The 23,055-nt window shown below is 33.1% G+C and overlaps 4 protein-coding genes across 7 annotated transcripts in view; 1 reads left to right on the top strand and 3 right to left on the bottom strand.

Moving 5' to 3' along the window:
- Positions 1-10,660, bottom strand: part of LOC117205224 (zinc finger protein 423 homolog) — a 136,577-nt gene extending 125,917 nt beyond the window's left edge. For both annotated transcript variants that reach the window (XM_033443419.1, XM_033443412.1), the window contains exon 1: positions 10,110-10,660. In XM_033443419.1, coding sequence (XP_033299310.1) covers positions 10,110-10,149 — 40 coding nt within the window. In that variant the 5' untranslated portion in view covers positions 10,150-10,660. The remainder of the gene's footprint in view (positions 1-10,109) is intronic.
- Positions 10,661-12,456: 1,796 nt separating this feature from the next.
- LOC117205368 (ragulator complex protein LAMTOR4 homolog) lies at positions 12,457-13,223 on the top strand. 2 transcript variants are annotated; one of them, XM_033443706.1, is made up of 3 exons: positions 12,457-12,532; positions 12,791-12,870; positions 12,964-13,223. In XM_033443706.1, the coding sequence occupies exons 2-3, from the start codon at positions 12,799-12,801 to the stop codon at positions 13,201-13,203; spliced, it is 312 nt and encodes a 103-aa protein (XP_033299597.1). In that variant the 5' UTR covers positions 12,457-12,532; positions 12,791-12,798; the 3' UTR covers positions 13,204-13,223. The 2 variants fall into 2 exon arrangements, with proteins under 2 accessions (XP_033299597.1, XP_033299603.1); XM_033443712.1 differs by lacking the exon at positions 12,457-12,532 and adding an exon at positions 12,552-12,699.
- Positions 13,224-13,381: 158 nt separating this feature from the next.
- Positions 13,382-14,917, bottom strand: LOC117205359 (coiled-coil domain-containing protein 130 homolog). 2 transcript variants are annotated; one of them, XM_033443688.1, is made up of 5 exons: positions 14,755-14,917; positions 14,343-14,658; positions 13,995-14,255; positions 13,773-13,905; positions 13,382-13,686 (listed from the first exon to the last, which is right to left on the bottom strand). In XM_033443688.1, the coding sequence occupies exons 2-5, from the start codon at positions 14,652-14,654 to the stop codon at positions 13,448-13,450; spliced, it is 945 nt and encodes a 314-aa protein (XP_033299579.1). In that variant the 5' UTR covers positions 14,655-14,658; positions 14,755-14,917; the 3' UTR covers positions 13,382-13,447. The 2 variants fall into 2 exon arrangements, with proteins under 2 accessions (XP_033299579.1, XP_033299585.1); XM_033443694.1 differs by having other exon boundaries at positions 14,748-14,904.
- A 254-nt stretch (positions 14,918-15,171) lies between these two features.
- Positions 15,172-22,393, bottom strand: LOC117207358 (piwi-like protein Siwi). The gene is made up of 11 exons (XM_033447508.1): positions 22,066-22,393; positions 21,789-21,831; positions 20,418-21,743; positions 19,061-19,115; positions 18,748-18,870; positions 18,465-18,673; positions 18,188-18,370; positions 17,921-18,091; positions 17,553-17,832; positions 17,121-17,476; positions 15,172-17,042 (listed from the first exon to the last, which is right to left on the bottom strand). Exons 1-11 carry the CDS (start codon positions 22,089-22,091, stop codon positions 15,987-15,989), a joined length of 3,828 nt encoding a protein of 1,275 aa, XP_033303399.1. The 5' UTR covers positions 22,092-22,393; the 3' UTR covers positions 15,172-15,986.
- Positions 22,394-23,055: the final 662 nt, after the last annotated feature.

Here is a 23,055-nt window from a genome sequence, read left to right as displayed (position 1 = left end):
ATCGATTTAGAATTATAACTATAATTAGTTTGGAAAGTTATATAGAGCAATCGTGGCTACTGTGGTCTTGGTATTAAGTGTTCTTGCTATTGCAGGTTGTTACGGTGTTTCTTCTCTTTTTCTTCTAGATTAAAAAGCGCACTTTTTGCACTTTTTGCGCGATTCCGTTAAAGACACAAAGAACGCACACTATACGCAGAAATATAGGAAATTGATCGGCATGAAATTATAATTGCTATGAGCAACGATGTAGGACACTTGAGATATTCTGGAATAACATTAACGTCGAGGTTTCCTGTTATGGGGAAATTAAGTTGTATACATTTCCCCTCTTCTTCTTCATCTGATCGTAGATTAAGAATCATTGATCGACTGGGAATTGTAATTGTTCTGGAAAGTTATACGGGATACGACTCGAGATATTGCACAATGATTTTAACGTTAAGGTTCCTCGTCGCTGAACCTGTGTCATGAAATCCTTCCGAGAAGAATCACTTCGGATGACTAATGAACTATTATTACAATTATTTTTGAAGTATTACAAGACCAACGTTGACCTACGAGTATATTCTACTTAACTATAAAACTCAGCCTTTTATTTAAAAACAAAAACTTCTGTCAGATCGTGGAACAATCTCCACCTTACTAATTACAATATCAATAATAAAAACAACTGTGATATTTTTGTAAAGAAGGCACGATGTACTAAAATTCGGTTTAAATCGAAACAAATACATCTACCGCTTAATCGAACGCCAACTCATCAAAGCGTACGTAAAACAGTTAATCAGCGTCCAACTAAAACCAGTACTCGTGGAATAGCATTTTTCAAAACTGCATGATGGTCATGATCCTCTTGAAATGTATAGAACGCAAGAGAAAATATTGCGACAGTTCGCAAACTAGCAACAACTTGTTTCCAACAAACCCGGCGCACCTTTCTCCACCCGTGCACGCAATTGCAGCTAGCGCAAAGGAAGATATAAAAGTATCAGAAGGAAGAAGAGTATAAAGTGGGCGGGCGTTTGAGAGACGCGGCAAAGAGTGTTATAAAAGCGGCGACCGGCATGCGGAAGCATCGGTCGGCAGAAGGAGAAGTGACATCGTGGAAGACATGCCCGGGACACGCGGTATTCCTTTGAGGCAAGGCCACGCAAGGCGTTCACGTCCGACGACTGACTTGTGGCCCTCCCTTTTGCGGCGAATTGTGCGTCGCGTGCTCGAGGAATTACACACGCGGCATATACACGCGGTCTAAGCTCGTTTCTGCACACGTTCCGTGCACAAGTTGCGTTCCTCCTTTAACTTTGCCGCTGATTTCGTCCTCGCGATGGAAAGGTCACCCAAAGGCATCGGCCGTGCCATCATTCGATCGCCTCGTCTAACAACGTATGTACGCTCGCGTTCAGGAATATTGGCACAGCGAAATCTAATTAACATAGAAGAATCTACCTTATGCGAACATTGTCATCGGTTTTCTTCTCCTACGACACATTTCTGTTTTTATTCATTCGGCTTCCATTTCGTCGAGAATTTTCCTTTTAAAGTTAAAGCTGCTGATCTGTGGTCTCAGAGTTTCGTTGCTTCAATGATATTTGGAAAAGAGACGCGCGAATAATCGATCATATTAAACCAGGGATAGTTTGTGCTACCAATTTCTTGTGTATATCTAAATGTAGAAGAAAGAAAATATGGAATAACACTTGTTCATTTAAAGCTCTGTTTCCGAAAAATTAAATTTGAAAGTTTATCGTGCGCGTGTAACGAAAAAGTAAAAGTCGCGATACTCGATTTTCTTGTGCCCTGCAAGATAGAGTAACTGCCCTCGTTTAATAGAAAATTGCATAGAAAAATCTTGATAGATATATCCATTTAATAATCTCTCTCTATTTCATTTTAATTAATTAGTTAAATAATTAATCTAGTGATCGCACAGAGTGGAATATGTTGCTAATCTTAAAAGATATTTAATAGGAAATTCCAAATACAGATTCTGGCAGCCCGGAATAAGATGAGCTGAGTGAAGGGACACGTCGTGGAAAATTCTGTGTCACGTAATGAAAAATTCCAAATAAAAACTCCGACAGTAGAGTTTCCTTTTTTCTCTTTCTCTTTTTTTTTTTTTTTTTGACACCACGGAATAGAATAACTACCCTTAAGAGATATTTAATGGAATAGAGAGGCTGGACGCAATGGTAGAATGTAAATTTCCAGCTTACCCTTTTAATCCCTTTAATCGTGGCTGGTCTAAAACTTAATCCGCTATTAGTTTTTGCAGTGACAGCCCTAATTCCGGCCCCGTGGTTATAGTGATTATAATGCAACTTCTAAATAGGATTAAGTTATCGGCTTTTCGGTGAATTATTGTATATAAAGTATACGTTTCCGTGACATGGTAAACGTAACCACTATTCTGCACGATGGATATGGTAATTAAATGACTATCTATGTGATGATTATAATGCTGTTTAATTGTCCATCGATAATGGACTCGAGTGTGCAACATACACTTGGTCCCTCAGACCTTTAGTATGAGAGATGTTTAATTAAGAGATTAATCTTGCTAAGTTCTTCGAATCATTTTCCACAGAATCGTACTTTTCTCTCTCGACAAGGAATGCCGCGACAATGACAGAGATAAGGAAAAATTTACTCACTTATTTATTCATTTATTTACTTATCCCTTCGTTTATTTATTCATTCAGATTAACGACTAGAAACTCTTTAGAGTACATAGAAAAAAATGCTAAATAATACTAATACAGTAAATACATTCCGCCTAAAATTAACGTTTGAACAAAAAAAGTTAAAAAATCTGCAGAAATCACTGACATTAATAAATATACGATTGAAGCAGTTAAACTGGCCATAAAGAGTACCGTAGTAGATAGACGTGTCTTTTAAAACTGGTCAAGACGTGATTAAAGATTGTTATTGATATGCACGTACATGCTGCATTCCAATTTTATGCGAAAGATTCTTTTAGTATCTAAAGACATTTTTTTTTTTTTTTAGTTGAAACGACATTGAGATGGAGAAGGGAAAATTTCGGGAATCATGAAAGGTTTAAACTAGGAAATTAATTAAACCTAACGCCGATCTTCAATTTTCAGAGACCGGTTTATTCCTTTAGATTTATTTGAATTATCACATTAATGAGAATCAACACTCTTCGAGGGTGGAACGATGATTTTTATTTCGATGGCTCGATACATGCCAAGATAATCTAGTTCCTCTACATCGAAAATCGTCATTTAAAGTGATAACTTAACCATTAGAATTTTTATTCGAATTTTCCTATTAAATGTTTGTTAAACAGGAGTATTTACTCTTTGTGTGGAAAGACAGAAAAAGTTTGTTTATCAGAATTTTTATTTGAAATTTTCAATGAAATATGCCTTGAGAAGAGAACGAAATCACCGAAATTATCGAGATATCTTAAATCTTGTTTATGAGATTACGTACTTATTCGATAACTGGAAAGCTTAAAAGATACGTTTTCGAATATGTTTCATGAAAATTCGAAAGATTGACGAAACCAAAGTGAAACGCGTTAATAATTGTAATATCGCGTGCGTTAATTAAGAGATTATTATTACGCATTTAGACGCGAGACGCAAATTACAATCACGACCCTGAAGCATAATGCGCTGTGATTCGGGTCGTTGCGTTCTGATTCCCGATCATAATGTTTACGATTATACGATCACAGGCTCGCGAATATTCCTATGTAATGGCGAATATTAATGGAGAATCGTGATTGTAAATTTCACGATGGTTGCATCGTGAAGAATTTCTACTCAACGTTAATACGCGCGATAATCAATTGCGGCCATTCGATGTATCAAATTACATGAAATTCGTATTAAATATTTCTTTCGATGCTTGTCGTTTAACGAAGTTAAATTAACAATTCCCTTTGCTCTGGCTGAAAAACTGTAATTAAAAAATTTAATTATACTCGATAAATCTCATATTTCTTATCCTTTTTCTGCATCAACAAATTTTCTCCAATAACTTTTATTCCAAAGACTTTTAATTATATTGTTTGAATTCTATTTCTCGTAGCTCAAATTTTCGCAAAATTCCCGGAACAAAAATATAATATCGCAACAATTAACCCTGTCGTAGAATGTTTCTTGAATTGTATAACAGAAATTTTTTCGTAAATTATTAAAATACGTCGTTTCTTACATTTTTATAAGCGACGATATAATTTACTACGATAAGGAGCAGTCTGACTGAACATAAACAAACAATACAGATAATAACAATAAATTAATGAATAACATTTTGAAGCACAGTTGAGAAACGGTTAGAATATTTTCTCATGGTAGTTCGAGTTTCCTAAATCGTAATACTTTATCGTAATGACTGCTCGATTTCTTCGCATCTCACGAACTTATAGAATTTACGTAGAAAAGAAGAATAGCAACAAAAAAAAAATATTGAGCAAATTGCTAAAGTACGTTTTCTTAACCTCAATGTGAATTCAATAAAATTCGATGATCTAGATCGACCAAGAAGAAATTACAAATGAATGAGACATTCGGTTAACTATGACGACTTTAACATCAAGATAATCGACGATTCAAGGATCGTCGACAACTCGGTTACAGCCAGGATACGATTGAAAACTTTCACGAAACAGTTGATAAAATCAACTGTTGATTAAATCGTACGAAATTTCGTGAATTTCGAAGGGACGACAAGCACAGATGGGTCAACTATTCATCGTTAGATGATTATTTGCTGGACAAGTGACGAGCATAAGTAGCCCAAAAGCCGACAGCGTAAACAGATGGGCCTCCATTAACGCAATTACATATGGTTCCAATGCACCTACGGATCGCCCATGTTATGATGGGCATTGGAATCCATTAATACAGCTTCGGTTGCGCCCAGGTTCATTATCGTGCATTAATTAGCAACACCCTATATCACCGATGCTCGCAATGCTATCGGCCAGGCTTGCTATTTCGTGGCTAACCGCGTGTTCGTAATGTTCCACCACGATCGCAGTGGTGGTGGTACCCCTGGCTAATCCGATAGGACGACATCGAATTGCTTTTGCCGGAAACCGGCGATTTCTATCCGTCCCCCCCTCTCCCTTTCCCTCCCTCCCCTTCCATGCTCTCAGCTCTTCTCGATATTACTTAATCAAACATTTCGAATTTTTACCAGTTTTAAGAATATAGATTAAGATATGTATATATAGCTAGGTTAAATAGAGACTTCTTACATAGAGACTTTTTTTGTATAGGGATTTTTACGTAGATCTTATTCGATAAGGAAATTTTTATCTTCGATACATCTTTTGAGACTGAGATGGTCGGGATGAGCGTTGCATTGGATAGGGAAATGTTTATCGTCTGTCTATTCGAAATCGAGATTTTTGAAATAGAGCTTTCATTCGATAAGGAAATTTTTATATGTTTTATTGATGATTTTATGCTCAACGAGGAAATTTTTATTTTCGATATATTTGAGTCAGATATTTGTAAAACGAAGGTTTCATTCGATAAGGAAATATTTGTATTTGATAGATTTTTGGGATTGAGATTTTTGAAATAGATATTCCTGAGATTCAGAATTTTTGGACAGGTTTTATGTTCGATAGGGAAATTTTTGTATCTGACATATTTTTGAGATTGAGATTTTTCGGATAGGTTTCATGTTCAGGGGAAAATTTTTATTTTCGGTATATTTGAGATAGGGATTTCTGCAACAGAGGTTTTATTTGATAGGGAAATTTTTTTCGATATCTTGTTAGTATAGAGATTTGAGAATAAATTTCGCGCCATCGAAAATTTTCATTTCTCGTATATTTGAGATAGAGATATGTGGAATACATTTCAAACCTATCGTCGACATTCCTGCTATACATTGCCAGTTAATTTTAAGGCTAATGACTCTTGATAATTTCGCCGTATCACTGATGCTGAACAAAGTTTCACGAGAGTGTTTCGCGTGGAAAGTTGAACAAGTTGGAAAAGTAGTTGAGGGAATACGAGACGCGTATAATACAAGAATACTTGAAAGAAAAACGATGGTAATGCGTGTGTTTGTACCGCAGAGATACGGTGTAAGAAAGTGTAAAAGAGTGTAGAAAATTCGACTAGTATGATTATAAAGAAATTATAAGTACCACGAGACTATACCGTTGGCTTGCACTACTTATTTCAGCTGTACCTTGACCTATACTACTGAATGGTATTTTTACTCCGAATCGATGTTTCAGTTTATCTAAAATTCATCTGAAATTTATACAATACACTCGTATTATTCTAAAGCCTTCTCCTTATTCCTTTACTTCCTCGCATTTATTCAAAAAGCTGTCGTTAAACAAAATAATCGGACAAATTATGAAATTTGTGAAATTTGCAAAATTTACTCGTAAAGATGCATCTGTGCGAGATCTGTGTGCATTTGTTAGAAAATTGACAACTTGTAACTTGCAAACTTCAGTTAATGATATTTAAATGTACAAGACGACTTTGAATAGCGGTACTCTTCTCCAAGTGGCTGTCTCGGTCCGCCTGTTTCTACTTACAAGCACGAGAAAGTGAAAACAGACTACGATAAACTACTTTGCCTGCGATCGTGGCTTAATTAATTATCATAAGCTGCACCAAACACAATCGTTTCAGAATTTTCAACTACATATATTCGCGATATATTCCAAAATACTATTCCAGACAAATAACATCAGAAATAATTGTTTTGCAATCGTGCTTGAATTACAGAGAACCGAATATAACAATATTTCACAAAAGAACAAAGGTTATAGCATTAAGGCAAAATTATACTATTTCCGATCCTTTCGATTACATTATAGCACACAAAGAAAGATTTCAATCGTTCCGCTAACTGAAGAACAATCTACAACGAATTCATTACGTATTCCACTTTTTCACGAATCTAGAAAACAAACCTAAACCCACTGAATACGGAACCTTCGCATGGAAATGAACTGCATCTCCAAAATCCTACGTCTCTCAGCGCTAATCACCGAACAGTACCGCGCGATATCACCTAGCCATGCTCTAGAAATGCCACGACATCGAAGAAACCGAACACCTTGGAAACTTTCTACACACCAGGCTAACTCGTTCAAAGAAAATCAACCCACGTAGAGGGCAAGGAAAACGAGCATGAGTAAAGCCCAGAAATAGAGTGAAACAGATAAAACGAGAGCCAGACGGAGATAGAAAGACGAGGAAAATAAAATGTGGAAAGGACGATGCGCCAAAGGGAGTAACTGAGATAGAAATATGGAGGAAATAGGGAGGCCGAGAGAGAGGGTGGAAGCAGTGCGACCAGAATTGGATAGGATAGGAGAACTGGTGATTACAGAGGCCGGGAATTCCGCAGGGAGAGGCAGCAGTCCCGCGGGTTTCCACCTAATTCCATCCTGGCTGACTACTGACTCTGTCTCCCTCTCCCATCTCCCTTTCTCCTCTTCTATCTCTCTTTCTCTACTCTAGATAGCTCACTTCGCGTGTCTCCATCGCTATTTCCCTCACTGACAACGTTCCAAACCTCTCCTTTCATCATTCGCCATATCCAACCCCTCTCCATTCCATCCTGTTACGTTCGTTTTCCCTTGGTTTTCTCTCTCTCTCTCTCTTAGCCTGTTATCCATAGTTGCCTCTCTGTCAGTCGAAACGGCTGACCGGTCACTCTGTTCCTGTCGTTATCCCGATTACCCGGGAACACATACGCCCTGATCATTCTGGGTGAGAGCAAGCTGTTCGTACGATCTTCCTCCATTCGGAAGAAAACCTTGCCACCTTCTCCTTCATTCATCCAACAGGCAGATCCTTCTGTCTTTTTCGTCTTCTCCTCTTTCTTGTCTTATGGTTCTGCTTACGGACGAACACCTGTGCGCTCGGCTGATCGCTCGCCGAGTGCAGTTTAAATTTAAGGGAATTGACGATAGAGGTTCCGGAGGGGATAACGGGTGTCGGAGACTTTTGGGAATTTTTCAGTGTGACTCTTCTGTTTTACTTGTAAACGCTTATCAGTCTTCGTTCTTCCTTTTCTAGGTTTATGGATTTTCTTCGTTCCTTTTGTGGGTTCAAAGGTTTTCCTTCTTCCAATGCAGTGGCCTCTGATGCAGCGGGACTTGTGGTATGGTGAACGAACATTGCGAAGAACAGGTGTTATGGATGAAGTTATAACGTTGTTATAGGTATATAGAATGAAGCGGAGATAACCTGATTATCTTATTTTGTCCTCATTAGTATGGTAGAGTAGATATGGACCGACGATGCGTATCTATTACTTTCTTTCTAAATTGATTATATATTTTTTAATTTAGAATTCTTATAAAATTTCCTAGCTTGATTTACGATCACTATATAATTTCTTGCACATCTGTATATCTTCTTGGAATCCTAGATATTCCTAGATACGTCTCCCATATTCTTATATTATAAAGATTCAAATATACTCTTCGAATGAACTCTGCTAAAATATTTTTAACGTTGTGCCCTGATGCTTGTTTACGTAGGATACTCAAAAGAATCAGACTACCTGCAAAACGAAATCAGAAATATAGAAAGTTGTACTTATACAACTTTTAAATTCAACTTCGAACTCAGATCTATATTCAGTTCCAAATCTCGTACACTTGTGTAATTTGATATAAATCTAAGACTTAAACTGATGCAATTAATCTATAACCATAGTTTCCAGTTAAAAAATTCTGAGCAATATAAAAATTACAATTTGCAGTAATAAGGAAGCGGCTCGAATATTTAAACTATATTTAATGGAAAAGAAAGAAAGGTATAGGTTCCGTAATCAAAAATAAAAAAAACTTCTATTACGAATAGTACTATGAATTCGTAGTATGTTTTAAGAAATGATTTAATTTCGTCTAATTTTGATTTCATTTCTGTTAATTCACTCAGATCATTGACAACTGAAACTATATTCTTCTCGTATCGATTCTTCAAATTCTAATTACAAATTTCAGGCTTCGAATTCCATATTCAATTTCAGATCTCCTACATTAGCCCTTACGACCTCGAGTCAAATTTCCCTCCATAATTCATTCCAACGATTAGCACGCACGCTTTCATACGAAAAGCAATATTTTCCCGAGAAAACCGCTCCTCTGCACGATTTTCCAATTTTTTGTTATCCATGTAAGCTCAAGGCCTCGATAAACACTTGGAGTAATCACGTGTCGCAATAGTATGCCACGGATTCGTAAACATTGCCGAAAGCAAAAGAGAAGAAAAAAAGAAAAAGAAACATCCTCGGGACGAGTCGTGTCGTTTCAATGCTTACACGTTATATTTAACGCGAAGTTTCCAAAAGCTGACTCATGAAATTCCTATATATGTATCTGATAAGTAACAAGAACGGAAAAGATGATAAAATAATTATATGATTTAATGACTCATCCCAATATTTAATATTTGTTCCCCCTTTTTTACGAAACAAGAAAAACTCGTTAAATTGAACGTCTTTCTAATTTAATACACTTGATGTTCGAAGTTTATAAAGATGGTTAGGTTAAGTTTTAGGTACTTTCAGGGACGACAAATAATTATTTAAACAATGGTAGTACTTTCGTTTATTCAAACGTGGTTAGGTAAATTTATCGAAAGCTAACCCTAACCTAATTTACTGATAAATTTCCTAACGTCAACTGAATTAAAATAAAAGAATATTATATTCCTATTTATTATTGCGAAAGAAACATTTTTTAATTTGGCGCTTTCTTAATAAAATAATAAAAAGTATGTTAGCTTGAGATCCATCAAGTGATTTCTCTTTTCAGTGATAAAATGAAGCTATTAGACACATGACTGAGTCAAATAATCAAAATTGAGAAAAGTCAATAAACTATGTAATTATAAGACTGCGAATTTCTATGTATTTATAGGAAATTTAAAAGTGCAAAGATGCACATAATACATATAATATGGAAAAACACATATATCAAATATTCAGAGTATTTATTATGATATTTAGTAGATGATATTTAGTTAGTAATTCTACTTACATTCCGCATCTTTCCATTTTGTGTACATAATAATATAAAAGTCCATAAAAATCAATCTAGTAATTACATATGAAAGTAAAGCACTCACGTTTTAGAGATCGAGGCTTTGCCTGCTTCCTCCTGGACATAGCAGCGTGACACCTCTCGACTAGCAGATCAGTAGTAACGATTCAGTCACATTTCGGAACACTTCTCAGAACTCGATCCATCCGTGCACAAACCTAACCCAAATCAGCCACACTATGTCCAGTCGTTGACAGTTTTATTTGAATCCGTGATCGTAGACAGAAACCGTGATACGAACGACAATTTCGAATAACGAACGACAATCTCGCGTGAATTCGAATGAACGATTACCCGCGCACAGTAACCATGGCGACGGATAGTAACATCTTCGAGAATCGAAAGAAGATCGAGTCGAACAAATGATCGACCAATTTATTTACGATAATTTCCTATATCTTCCATAAGGGACACGAAATAATAAGTTAGAATGATTTATCACTGAGGATATCTGATTATTTTTTGGAAGAATTCGAGTACCGGAAACCACGTGGCCTCGCGTGATGGTATTAAAGAAGATTTCAACGGAACACAACACAAACACAGAACAAACGCGCTCGGAAGACGCGCAACGAATGACACTGTACTTGATACCGCAAAGTCGCTGGTGCAGAGAACCACTGAGATCCTCACTGCACATGCGCACTGTATCTTACTGATAGTGGCCTGCGCAATTCTACCTTTAATGCAGCTGAAATAAATTTATATAGAAAACACAACGCGATATTATTAACGCGTTCATCACTTTCACAGCCCTATATTCGCCGTTGTTTAACGCTCTGAAATATGCTATATGCTATAGATATCAACGAAATTTTATTAAGTATAGCTTGTTCGTATAAAAATGTAAATATTAATTTAAATTATTTGATAAGTAATCTGTATGCTATTAGGATATAACAATTAAAATAGAAGTACATAACACTAGGAGTGGTTCGATTAAACATCATTGATATCTACATCCACTACCTGTTCACTTATTTTCGTCCACGACTGTATGTTAGAAAATTACATACAATGAAAAACAAAAGTATTCGTACAACTGGAATATAAAAGTAAAAAGAGGAATATTTTCTACATTATTAAATATATTTAGATATGTGTAATTATGTATTGTACATTAACACTTGCAGCAGTAAATGGATATAAACAAAAGTTAATTCGTAGATACTATTACACATATATGTGTAATATCAATCTTAAAGGCTTGCATGATATAGAAGCGCGGAATTCGCTAAAAATCTAGTATTATCCATGCCCAATAGATCGCAGGCAATTATTTATCAAAAAGCTCATAAGCTTTTGTAAGTATAAGTACTGTACAAATACTTTCGTTTCAATAATCGAATAATTTAATTAACATTTTCCTGTGTACATTTGTTACTATAAGTACTTAAATATAATAAAGAGATACGTATTCAAATATATTTAATGGGATAGAATATATATTTTTTAATTCTACATTCAAACTGTACAAATACTTTTGTCTTTGACTGTATGCACGTTCGTTATAAAATACATTAATAAAAATAATAATAATATCGTAAAAATCGTAATCGTGAAACTATATGAGCAGATCGTGATTTTTTATGTAAAAATATAAATGTAGAAATAGAGATTCTTTAATGAAATTGAATTTCAACTATTCTTTTCAATATTATCTATAACGCATATTACACATTTTCGTACTTTCTAACCAATTGGTAAAATATAGGTTAGTAGAAGTAAATTTTTTAGAAATGGAAAATTATTAATTATTCAACTATTTAACTATGAAAGTATTGTGTTTCTTTTATAGTTAATAGTCTTTAGATTTAAATGGTTCTCTAGTAAAATATTACATTTACTATATTAGAAAAATAGTTAGGCCCCTATTTTGAATTATAACATTGTTCTTATTAAATAATATATTTATAACGTACCCATCCTAATAAATAACTCCTGTTTCGAATTAATTAAATTATAGATAAGTGAATTTTTAGAAGTATCACACTTCTAGGAAATTAACAACATAAAAATAGTCAAATATTATAATGCAGTATAAACAAAATGAAACTAATACATACATACGCATAACACACTTAGTACTTCCAGAAAATTAACAAAGCAATACTGTGTAAATGTAAAGAAATTTTATGGAACAGATTTGATAATAAACCGAAATAGTATGGAAAAAATATTATAAAATGCTCAATATTTGTGTCATGCTACAATTGTTTTATACCTATGCAATTTCGAAAAATTGAAGAAATACATTAAGATGTAGCTATCTGAGATGTTCTTCTATTTTTTTTTTTTGTTTCCAATTTGTTTGTTGAAGTTTTCCAGGTAATATATATATTTATCTTAATTTATTTTCCAACATGTTAAAATTGTGTTGAACGGAAGAAATTCTGCATTACCGACAGAGAAGAATCAGCAGAGATATAGCAAATAAAAAATACACAGGTTGATATCTTTGACAGCTCATTGACTTCATAGTTTTGTAAAATTGCCTACAAATTTTGATCGATATATTTCATTTTTTGTTTTTTTTTTTGGTAACTTGTTAAATATAAATGATTTCATGGTACAGTTAATACTTTGAGATCGTTAAGACATAATAATATAAATAGGTTAGAAATTGAATGTTTATAGAAAAAGAACGAATAAAACAGTTCCATCTGTAAATTTAATATTAAAGATTAAGTTAATATTTGAATTCAGGAAAAAATATGCTTTCACTGGAACGTATACCAGATCAAATTGGGCATCTAATTTTGACAGAGGATGGAGCTGTATTAACGGTAATATTCTCTTGCTCATTAATTATATAGAAATTGCTACACAATTGTCAATTAATTATCTATAAAATCTGAACATTGTATACTTTATTTTAGTCTGGAGGTGAATTGGAAAATGATGAGAGATTTGCAAACATTGTTATAGGATTAATCACGCTAACCAATAAAATTGATCCCAAAGCATTTCCTAATAACGAGACTTTTGATAAAATATCAATAACATATCCAGATCATTGTTATATTATTTGTCTCTCAAACAAAAAGATCCATGTAGTGAAAAAAAAATTGACATCCTCAACAACTGCAGCTGTAGAACAACCTCTTATTGATGTATAAATGAATGTCATCCATTCATGCAAAAATAAAACGAATGAAACCGGAATATGCAAATTTTTTCAATATTACTAATGTTAATAAAAATATGATGATAATAAATTTGTCTTTGTGTTACTTGTTAATGTCTCATTTTTATTCCATTTTTATAAATATTTTTATAAATACTATAAATATTGTATATACTAAATAACATTATAAATTATATTTGTTACATATATACGTATTTTTATTACAAATATCTGTGTTATGAATCATTATCTGTATCAGAACTATCATAAGTGACTAACGATATACTTAACGTATTAGTAGTTGTTTTCGAACTCGAAGGTTCTTGTTGAGTAAGCTTAGGAAGTTTATGTGTTTGATCTGTTTGATTTTTAGTGTTATTGCTTAATACAGAATGTGACGAATGTTTTAGTTTATCTCTAGACCTTACAATAGTAATCAATCGTTTCAAGGGGTTGTGCCCATTCTTTTTTGTATCTGAAACAAAGAAAACAAATACTAAATACTATGTTACAAAAACATGCTACAAAAACATATTTTTTATATATACTCTAAATCATTACCTCTTTTATGCATCAGTAATTTGGCTAACCTTATATCATCTTCGTGTTCATTAACTAAGTCAATATTCAATCCACTTTTTTTAAGCAACACTTGATCCAAACTTTGTTTCTTCTGTAACTCGTTTTTTCGTGTCTACAATATAAAATACTTATCAGCAATCAATTCTCAAAATATTTATAATATAAGACTGGCTATATAAATAATTATATACATAAACATACTCTAAATGCGGAGCGTAATGCACAATTTGAAGAGTAATCATCCTTCCATGTAGCATTATTTAATGCTATTGCATTTTCCAAGGAAGAATCTTTTGATTTTGCTATTTTCTTATCTTCTATACCATGTTCCAACTTGTACATAGCATCATCATATAGTCTGCAAGATACTTCTTTTGTTTCTGGTACCACCTGTTCATTTTCTTTAGGATCCCAGCGATTTTCTTGGCGTTTTGCACCACTCACAATTACATAATCTAAATTCTGTGCAAAAAGATATTTTTTTTAAATCCAAGTAACCAAATGTGATAAACAATCTAGCAAAGATGACACAAAGACGATGATACTCACTGCTGGATCAGTCTTTATTTCAAAATGATTGTCACAGAGATGACATTTCATGCGAAATTGATACAATGGTGTACTGTAATACATTCCAATTTTTTTTTTCTCTGCATTGTAACGAACACCCATTCCTACATGATTGCCACAACCATCACACCATATATTATATGGCATTTCAAATCTGACAATAAGAATGCCCATGTGTAATTTACGTGCTCTTTCACGTAGTGCATGAGTACCAAGAAATTTGTTAAGACCACCAACACGGGGATCGTAATCAGGTGGATAGTATAAATTTGTTCCCTTACGTTCTCCCATTGTTCTACAGAATAAAAACTTATATTAAATGTACTATTTTACAAAGTATTTTGAGGTGTTGTTTTTACATTATATTTAAAATGACAGTATTACCGAATATCTTGATTTCTAATGTGTTTTCAGGACAAAAATAAAACGAATTATTTATATAACTTTTGTTTATTTATATAACACTTTTGCCTGAAGAAAAACTCTGACATAAAAGTACCTCACAGTACCTCTTACGTTACAGTGAACCTGAGAACAATTTACGATAAAACAGGTTAGGCAACTTAATAACACATTTAGACACATTCTAGTCTAGTTATTTTTACAGTGATATTTTCGTATCGCAGTACCGCCATGCTAACTAATCGAAATTCTATTTTATTATTAATTGGTCACCGCGAAATTTGAAGAAACTAAACATATTACATATCTGTAAAATAGAAAAGATGCTAAAAATTTTCTATAAAAATATTTTTTTCAAGAAATGATCAGATATAAGAACACTACTGCAATAGTAACAGAATTAATATAGAAACAGAAAATGCACCTTCTTTATTTTTTGTATAAAAATAGCTTTACATAATACCATTATGTATATTGTAGCCTTCACAATACAAAGCACCGTGTTAATTGGTATTATAAGTTTTCTTAATTACACTGAATCAAGACAAAAATATAGTTCAAAGCTCTGACTGAAACAGACCTTATTCTATCTCAAACTTCTACTCACTCATCCAATTCATGGACACGTAATTATACCATGAAGACTATTATAATACTTATATGACATTATATGACAAATGATAATACATCCTTAAAAAATATATAATTCCATTTATATAAAAAAAAAAATATAACTTCTTAGCAAATCTTAATCATAGATGATGTATGAAATATGCAATGTTATTTTATTCCTAATTTAACTTTTATTTGTATCTGTAGATTTAAAATATAACCTAAGCAACGTAAGTAAATAAAATTATAAACGTAATTATTTTTTGTATTTTATGTTTCAGTGTCCTGCGTAATATAACACAAAACAGGTTCTCAGATCTTTTCATTTCATAATCAAATCAATGTGAACCTAATACTAATTAGATTTAATAAGCAATAATGATAAAATATTATTTAACAATATTATATTAATGTTTCATAAACTATTATCATTTGAGGACCTTCAGATACGTTCGAAAAACCAAATAATAACTAATCTGTCACAATAGGAAAGTTTTTAAAAACATAATTCTACTGTTACTTTACGTATACGATAAGTCTTATAGTGTAATTCATGTATCTTAGTTTGTACATTAAGAGAATGGTATAATACTGTATACTGGTAAAAATTTACAAATAGTACAATATTTCTTCCATGTGATGACTAGGATCCTGACGTAAGAACTGAGCCACCAAGAAGGCAAGTTTGTGAGCATATTGACAAGGTGCAGGTACCCTTACGGTACCAGACCAATTATAATACATATGACATAACTTATATGTCAATCTTTGCATTTGATCAGGCAACCAACCTGTGGTGTCTGCAACCACATGATATGCACACGGTGTCACTGTACCTTGTCGCACGTTTTGAGATACAATGAAAAAGTCATATCTTAGCGGATTAGTTACAACATCATCAATGACTGTACCCGGGGGTGGATTTTTCTTCTCGTTAAAGATTCGAGTATTAATTCGTTTCGTCACTATCAGGAAGGCAAATTTCACGGATAGACCCGATTCAGCGTGTATAGCTTTTAATTTGTCTCGTATTTGTGCTATTTCATGACCCATTACGTACGGCACTTGGCCCTCGCCAACACCATCACGATAAAACACAATAAACGATGGGAATTTACAATTCGTTCTTCTATAAGCCTTCAATGCGCTATCGAGATTTGTCGCGAACTTATTTGAAAGTTCTTGGCCTACATTATGAGCACTTGTCACGCTATAATACCGTGTCAAACCTTTATCTAACGAAGCCACCATCGCACCATAATCACGAGTTTTGTTACTAGTATCGTGACACACGTCAAAACCGACCACCATCAAATCAATATCTGGCAGCTCAATAGACCAAGGAGAACCACCCAATTTGCAATTCATTTGAATAGCTACTTTCGTAGCTATTGTTCTTACATTCTTGTTTGTAAGATTCTTTTCAAGGAATACTTGCGAGGGAGTATGTCGATCTACAATACACTTTTTCTTAATAGCGCTATAGCGGTCGCTTCTATTATTCGGTACAACACAGAGGACTAACTCTGGTTTAACTCTGCCCAGAATATTTTCCAAAAAGTCGGGGTAAGCACTAGAGCGTTCATCAGTTATTTCGTAATACTTTGGTTGACTTATACTGGAACCCATTCCCGAAGCAGCAGTTTTAATCAAATGAACAAAATTCTGTAAAATAAAAATACATTGTGGCAACGAATTAATAGCGACGAAGAAGTATAATTCTAGAAAATTTTGATATCTTACTTGAACGTCGTCCTTTATTTTATGCGCGTAGATAACCGCCCAAAGTCTTAATTTCTTTGGATTGAATAACGATTGTCTATGTAATTGTCTTGTCCAATCTCCTCCTCTGCCCGCTGTAACTGAGCAATTATTACCTAGATAAATTAATTCTGCATCCAAAACACGCGCCGGTATATCAAGCAACCGGTTAGAAAGTTTCAAATTCCATTGATCTAGCTCAGTTTTGATTGCCGGTTCCGAGAGGAGTCTCTTATTGAATTCCATTAATTTGGTCATACGTGCATCTGGACTTACGCGTGTAAAATCTGCCAATGAACGCATTAAACTGAAATTTTCTCTCATCTTATCGGTTAAACCTGCATAGAAATGACTTATCGTAAGATAAAAACATAAAATGAATTATACAAATACAGAATGAAGTGGAAAAAACACCTGTTGCACGGCATAATTCAGGAACAAGATATATTAGTTCACATTTGCCAGAGCGACGATCTCTTGGTCTTGCTCTTGTTACAAGCAGTGGTTGACGCTTTTCACGAATCGTAATTCGATATTTACTTTTGTAATAATCTCTATACGTTATCGGATCACCATTTTTCAGCAGAAATGTTGAATCAGGACCTACCTTATAATCTATATCCGATATACGATATGTGTGGTTATTGTAATCAGTAAGTACGACTAAACCAAGAACTAGGCTTTCAAATTCTTTCTAAAGATATGAACCGTTTGATATAAATATATAATAAAACAAAAATATATAATTACATTAAGGATATGTTAGTAATCAATATTCTTACCTTATAATTATCATTGTTTCTACGGAAACAGTCGTTTAATATATCTAGTACAGTTTGTTGACGCATAACTTTATGTGTAATCTCAGCACACATAAGAATATCGTTTTCGTGTTGTCTTATAGACGTAAGATAGCCGGGCCAAAGTTCCATTCTTTGACCCTGTACGTCTATCTATTTGAATTATAATTGTGTTAAACAATTCGTGGGTAATAATATAAATATGTAACATAAATATCAAATAATTATAACAATTATTTCTTTACTTACTTTGTCATTTGCGTCGTAGTAATCGCGCCCCACAATCTGGAGTTTCAATAGTTCTAGGCATCTTCGCATAATTATATTAAAGAATTGAAGATAACCGTAGTCGCCCTTCTGCATATCTCCAACATAGCGCAAAACAATTTTAATATCGGCTCCATCCGATACTCGCTTAGACCAAATCTCCAGCTTTAGAATTAAATTTATGTTATACACATTTGTTCATATCTCATCAAAGATGTAGCATACAACGTATAATTTAATTCACTGAAAAATATCTTACTTGTTCTATACGTTTAATGCTATATAGAAGATTTCCATCGAAAACATATGGTCCTAAAGTATCCTTATGAGATTTGACCAATCCTTTACGGATAGCAGTTCGTTCATCGTTTGGAAAAAATTCAACTTTGTATTGGTATAAATCCCAATCAGTTGTTGTCACCAACTTAAAATAATTCGTCTGCATCATTATTTCAGTTCCAGATATGCCTGAAAATTTTAATGCTTATATAATATGTATTTTATGTTTTTCACATAAATATGAAAGTACTAAATGTATTAACCTTTTTTGCTAACTAAATGTTCTGGTCTTGTGACTAATTCTGAGGTTAATACACGTCTGCCTCGCGTAGCTCCTCTTCCTAATTGACTTCCTCCTGTACCTTCTCCACTAGTGCTTGGAGGTGCTATAATATATCATGTATGTAAATTCATAAAAAAAAATTTTCTATATATTTTTCTGTACTATCAAATAATACAAAGACGGTTTGAAAAATTTGCAGTCTGATAATGCACCTCTGGTTGTAAACATTTCAAATCGTCTCTAATATATTTGAAAGTAATGTATAAACAGCATGGAAAATTTATTAATTGCACCTTCCATTTTTGCAGGAGAATATTCTTGAAACTTTTTGGGCCTTTCTGGAATACCCTAAAATAAGATAAAAACATCTTTGATAACAAAATAACAGTTTAGATCTTTATTATAATGTAAAAATAAAATGAGACACAAAAAATACAACAAATGTCATATTGTTGGGATAATTTGTCTAAAAAAGAATGCAATATAAAAATAGCATCATGACAAAAAACGTTTACTAAACAATAATACACACTACTAATCTTCTCTATACCTTTTATCTTTGGATAAATCTTGCTCTACACAAAAAACGAATGAAATTCAAATTTCATTTGTATGTACTTTTAAGAAGTATACATGTACTACATGTATACAGTATATACACATACTTCCTATATATATTCTTTAAAAATGCACATATTTTTTAAAAGTTCTTGAGAAACAAATTATAAATTAACAATATATCACTTTCAGCATGCAATTGAACTTTACTGCATATATTATACGTCATTCTACTCGTTTTGACATGCTGAATGTGAATATCGTAACCATTTCTAATGGAAGTGAGTTTCTCCTTAATTTACTATACTTACTATATGCTATATATACTAATATTATATACACCAATAACATATACTAATAAAAATAATACAATACATTTAGAAAATATAATAGTAATTATTTTGTAATCACAAAGACTGCTTTTCTGTTCACATTAGATATATGTATGGGAGTGAATCTTCCGCATGTACCATCAACACTTCTTGAAGCATCTTTGTCTCTTGTTTATAGGATAGCATCTTGAGTCTAATAACAATTCTAAAAGTCACTGAGAATTTTCTTTAAAAGTATTAGCATCATCTTTCTTTCAACACGTACGCTTGACTTGATTTTAAAGATCAGTAAAGTAGGGAACTAGAAAACGGTATTGTTATGGATTATATAAATGCCCAATCAACAATACTTACTACTTAGAAATAACTCACAAAAATTAATATTTCTTCATAAAAAGTTGTTGTGGAAACCAAGAAGGAAACTATATCATTTATTGAAGTATATGTTCTCAAGGAACTAAAAACCAATTGTAAGGTTGAGTTCCTGTCTTATCTCCTTACATTTAAAATTTAATATGTGAATTATATAAACATATCTCGACATAAACAAGTAATGTAGTTAATTCCATACCCAAAACTAATTCACATCAAGGTAGAGAGTATCAAAAAATTTTATAAATATTTCAAAAATATGTAATTTCTACCAAAAACAAAGTAGGATGACATGAAACATGTGCCAAAAGCATAGGGGAACAATGGGTAATCTCTTACCCAGCATGCTGAGATTAACAAATTTATAGTCTCATATTTCATAAATTACCACTGATGGATCTTGTGGTACTGAATCTGTTCTTTCCATAGGTGGCCCTGGTGGAAACCTAATGTACTCCGGAGGATTAGAGGGCGTACCAGGCTGAACATTACTTGGAGATGCAGGTGGATATGAAGGTGGATATGAAGGTTGAGGTTGACGTTGAGATTGATGTTGAGGTTGATGTTGAGGTTGTTGTTTTGGTGGATATGGATGTTGAGGTTGTTGTTTTGGTGGATATGGATGTTGAGGTTGTTGTTTTGGTGGATATGGATGTTGAGGTTGTTGTTTTGGTGAATATGGATGTTGAGGTTGTTGTTTTGGTGAATATGGATGTTGAGGTTGTTGTTTTGGTGGATATGGATGTTGAGGCTGTTGTTGAGGTGAATATGGATGTTGAGGTTGTTGTTTTGGTGGATATGGATGTTGAGGTTGTTGTTTTGGTGGATATGGATGTTGAGGTTGTTGTTTTGGTGGATATGGATGTTGAGGTTGTTGTTTTGGTGAATATGGATGTTGAGGTTGTTGTTTTGGTGAATATGGATGTTGAGGTTGTTGTTTTGGTGGATATGGATGTTGAGGCTGTTGTTGAGGTGAATATGGATGTTGAGGTTGTTGTTTTGGTGGATATGGATGTTGAGGTTGTTGTTTTGGTGGATATGGATGTTGAGGTTGTTGTTTTGGTGGATATGGATGTTGAGGTTGTTGTTGAGGTGAATATGGATGTTGAGGTTGTTGTTTTGGTGGATATGGATGTTGAGGTTGTTGTTGAGGTGGATATGGATGTTGAGGTTGTTGTTTTGGTGGATATGGATGTTGAGGTTGTTGTTTTGGTGGATATGGATGTTGAGGTTGTTGTTGAGGTTGTTGTTGAGGTGGATATAGAGATGGATATTGAGATAGATATTGAGGTGGATATGGATGTTGAGGTTGATGTTGAAATTGAGGTTGATATTGAGATTGAGATTGAGATTGAGATTCAGGTCCTGGCTCAGTGGATTTCATAGACTCATCCCTATCAGGAGATCCATGTCGTAACTCAAATTCATATTCAGATTCAGGTCGAGAACTACATGGAGGTCTATAGTTGGGATCTTCATCAAAGTACATTTTCAGAGGAGATAGAGTTCGAATATCAACGTCGGCTGGTAGTTTGTCAGACGTAGATTTAACATAATATATGGGTTGGGGGGGTTTGGGGGTTTCTGGGAATGGTATGTTTAGTACTACATGAGCTGCAAATGGACATTCCCCAGTTGGAAATAATTTATATTCCGGCACAAATGTTTCAACATCTTTGCTTCCTTCATCTTGATCTGTTTCTTGTACATCACCCTTATCGCCCTTATTGCCCTTATCGCCCTTATCGCCCTTATCGCCCTTATCACCCTTATCACTCTTATCACCCATGATTGAATTTAACCTTTAAACATTTTTTTTAATTTTCTCCTTTATAACAAGAAAATAGAAATTTATTTAGAAAAAAAAAAGAATAAGTCTGTATCATTGTAATAAAAAAGTCTATCTTTTATTAATGCTGTGATGAATAAAAAAGACGCTTATTTTACATATATCACATATGCAATATAAATAAAAGCAAATTAATTTTTCAATTATTAATATTAATAAGAGACAAATATTTTTATTAAAAACCTACAACTTTTCTCTGAATACATGTTTCATTTCTAATTTATGAAAACGATATTGTCGTCCCAAAAGTTCAAAACACGAACTTAGAAAAATAATTCAAATATACATGTTTAAGTTTATACAGCCGATAGTACTTCAAGGTTAAATAAGAACCGAAACCAAAACTTCTGATACTTGACCAAGATAATAATAAAAAAAGGAGCGATATATCAATTTCACAGAATATAATCAATATAGAATTTACGTACACATATAGTATTTTGCAATAAAGATAAGTAAAAAATGTTACAAACAAAAGCCGCAACAAAGCAACATCACCATATTGGCGGCAACGTGGTCGCGTAAATTTATACATAAAAAATACCTTCTAATTCAAAACAAATGATACATTGCAATTATAAAATAATAGCAAATTGGCAATAAACAATTAAACGAACTAATGAGAAATTGTCTAATTTTAATATTGTATCAATATATAAATCAATATATAAACCTTGTAATTAAATCTACTAACTGAATCTTGTAATTAAATCTACTAATTAAATCTTGTAACTAAATATCATAATAATTATGATCGTATAATTGTAATCTTGTAAAATATATTTGTCATATGATTTCTCTAAATTTATTTAAATAAATACGCTAAATTGTATTCAGAAAGTTGAAAATGTTTGCATAACGTCGGTATTGCAACTATTAAGTCTTTATAAACTAACGTTTAGGAAGTCGGTAATTTCAGCAAAAAATATTAGTAAAGTATTGAATTAATTATAAAAAAATATCTTACGGTATACGACGAATTTAGAAAAAAAAATCGGCTACCGGATAATTTAATTAACACGCAATTAAATCGAAAACTGCAGACTCGATGTTGGAAAACACAAAACATACGAACTTGACCTAACGAAACCAAATTGTAAATAACGCATGCGTGCTAAGACAAAAATTGAAATCCTAAATCTGTACAGTACTGTAACAAGTAAAACATTTTTTGGAT

The sequence above is a fragment of the Bombus bifarius genome, unplaced genomic scaffold (genome assembly GCF_011952205.1).
Source record: "Bombus bifarius isolate JDL3187 unplaced genomic scaffold, Bbif_JDL3187 scf7180000007966, whole genome shotgun sequence".
Classification (NCBI taxonomy): domain Eukaryota; kingdom Metazoa; phylum Arthropoda; class Insecta; order Hymenoptera; family Apidae; genus Bombus; species Bombus bifarius.
Note: the sequence above shows the minus strand (reverse complement) of the source record. Positions and strands in the feature narration are given on the sequence as shown.

Coding starts and splice junctions, on each gene's coding strand:
- LOC117205359 (XM_033443688.1), bottom strand. CDS start 14,654: ATGGGAGAACGTAAGGGAACAAATTTATACTATCCACCTGATTACGAT. Junction 13,906..13,994: donor CATTACGCTCCGCATTTAGA/GTATGTTTATGT, acceptor TTTATATTGTAG/ACACGAAAAAACGAGTTACA. Junction 13,687..13,772: donor ATTACTGATGCATAAAAGAG/GTAATGATTTAG, acceptor TCTTTGTTTCAG/ATACAAAAAAGAATGGGCAC.
- LOC117207358 (XM_033447508.1), bottom strand. CDS start 22,091: ATGAAACATGTATTCAGAGAAAAGTT. Junction 18,871..19,060: donor TTCTCCTGCAAAAATGGAAG/GTGCAATTAATA, acceptor GATATATTATAG/CACCTCCAAGCACTAGTGGA. Junction 18,092..18,187: donor ACTACGACGCAAATGACAAA/GTAAGTAAAGAA, acceptor TAATTCAAATAG/ATAGACGTACAGGGTCAAAG.
- LOC117205368 (XM_033443706.1), top strand. CDS start 12,799: ATGCTTTCACTGGAACGTATACCAGATCAAATTGGGCATCTAATTTTG. Junction 12,871..12,963: donor AGGATGGAGCTGTATTAACG/GTAATATTCTCT, acceptor ACTTTATTTTAG/TCTGGAGGTGAATTGGAAAA.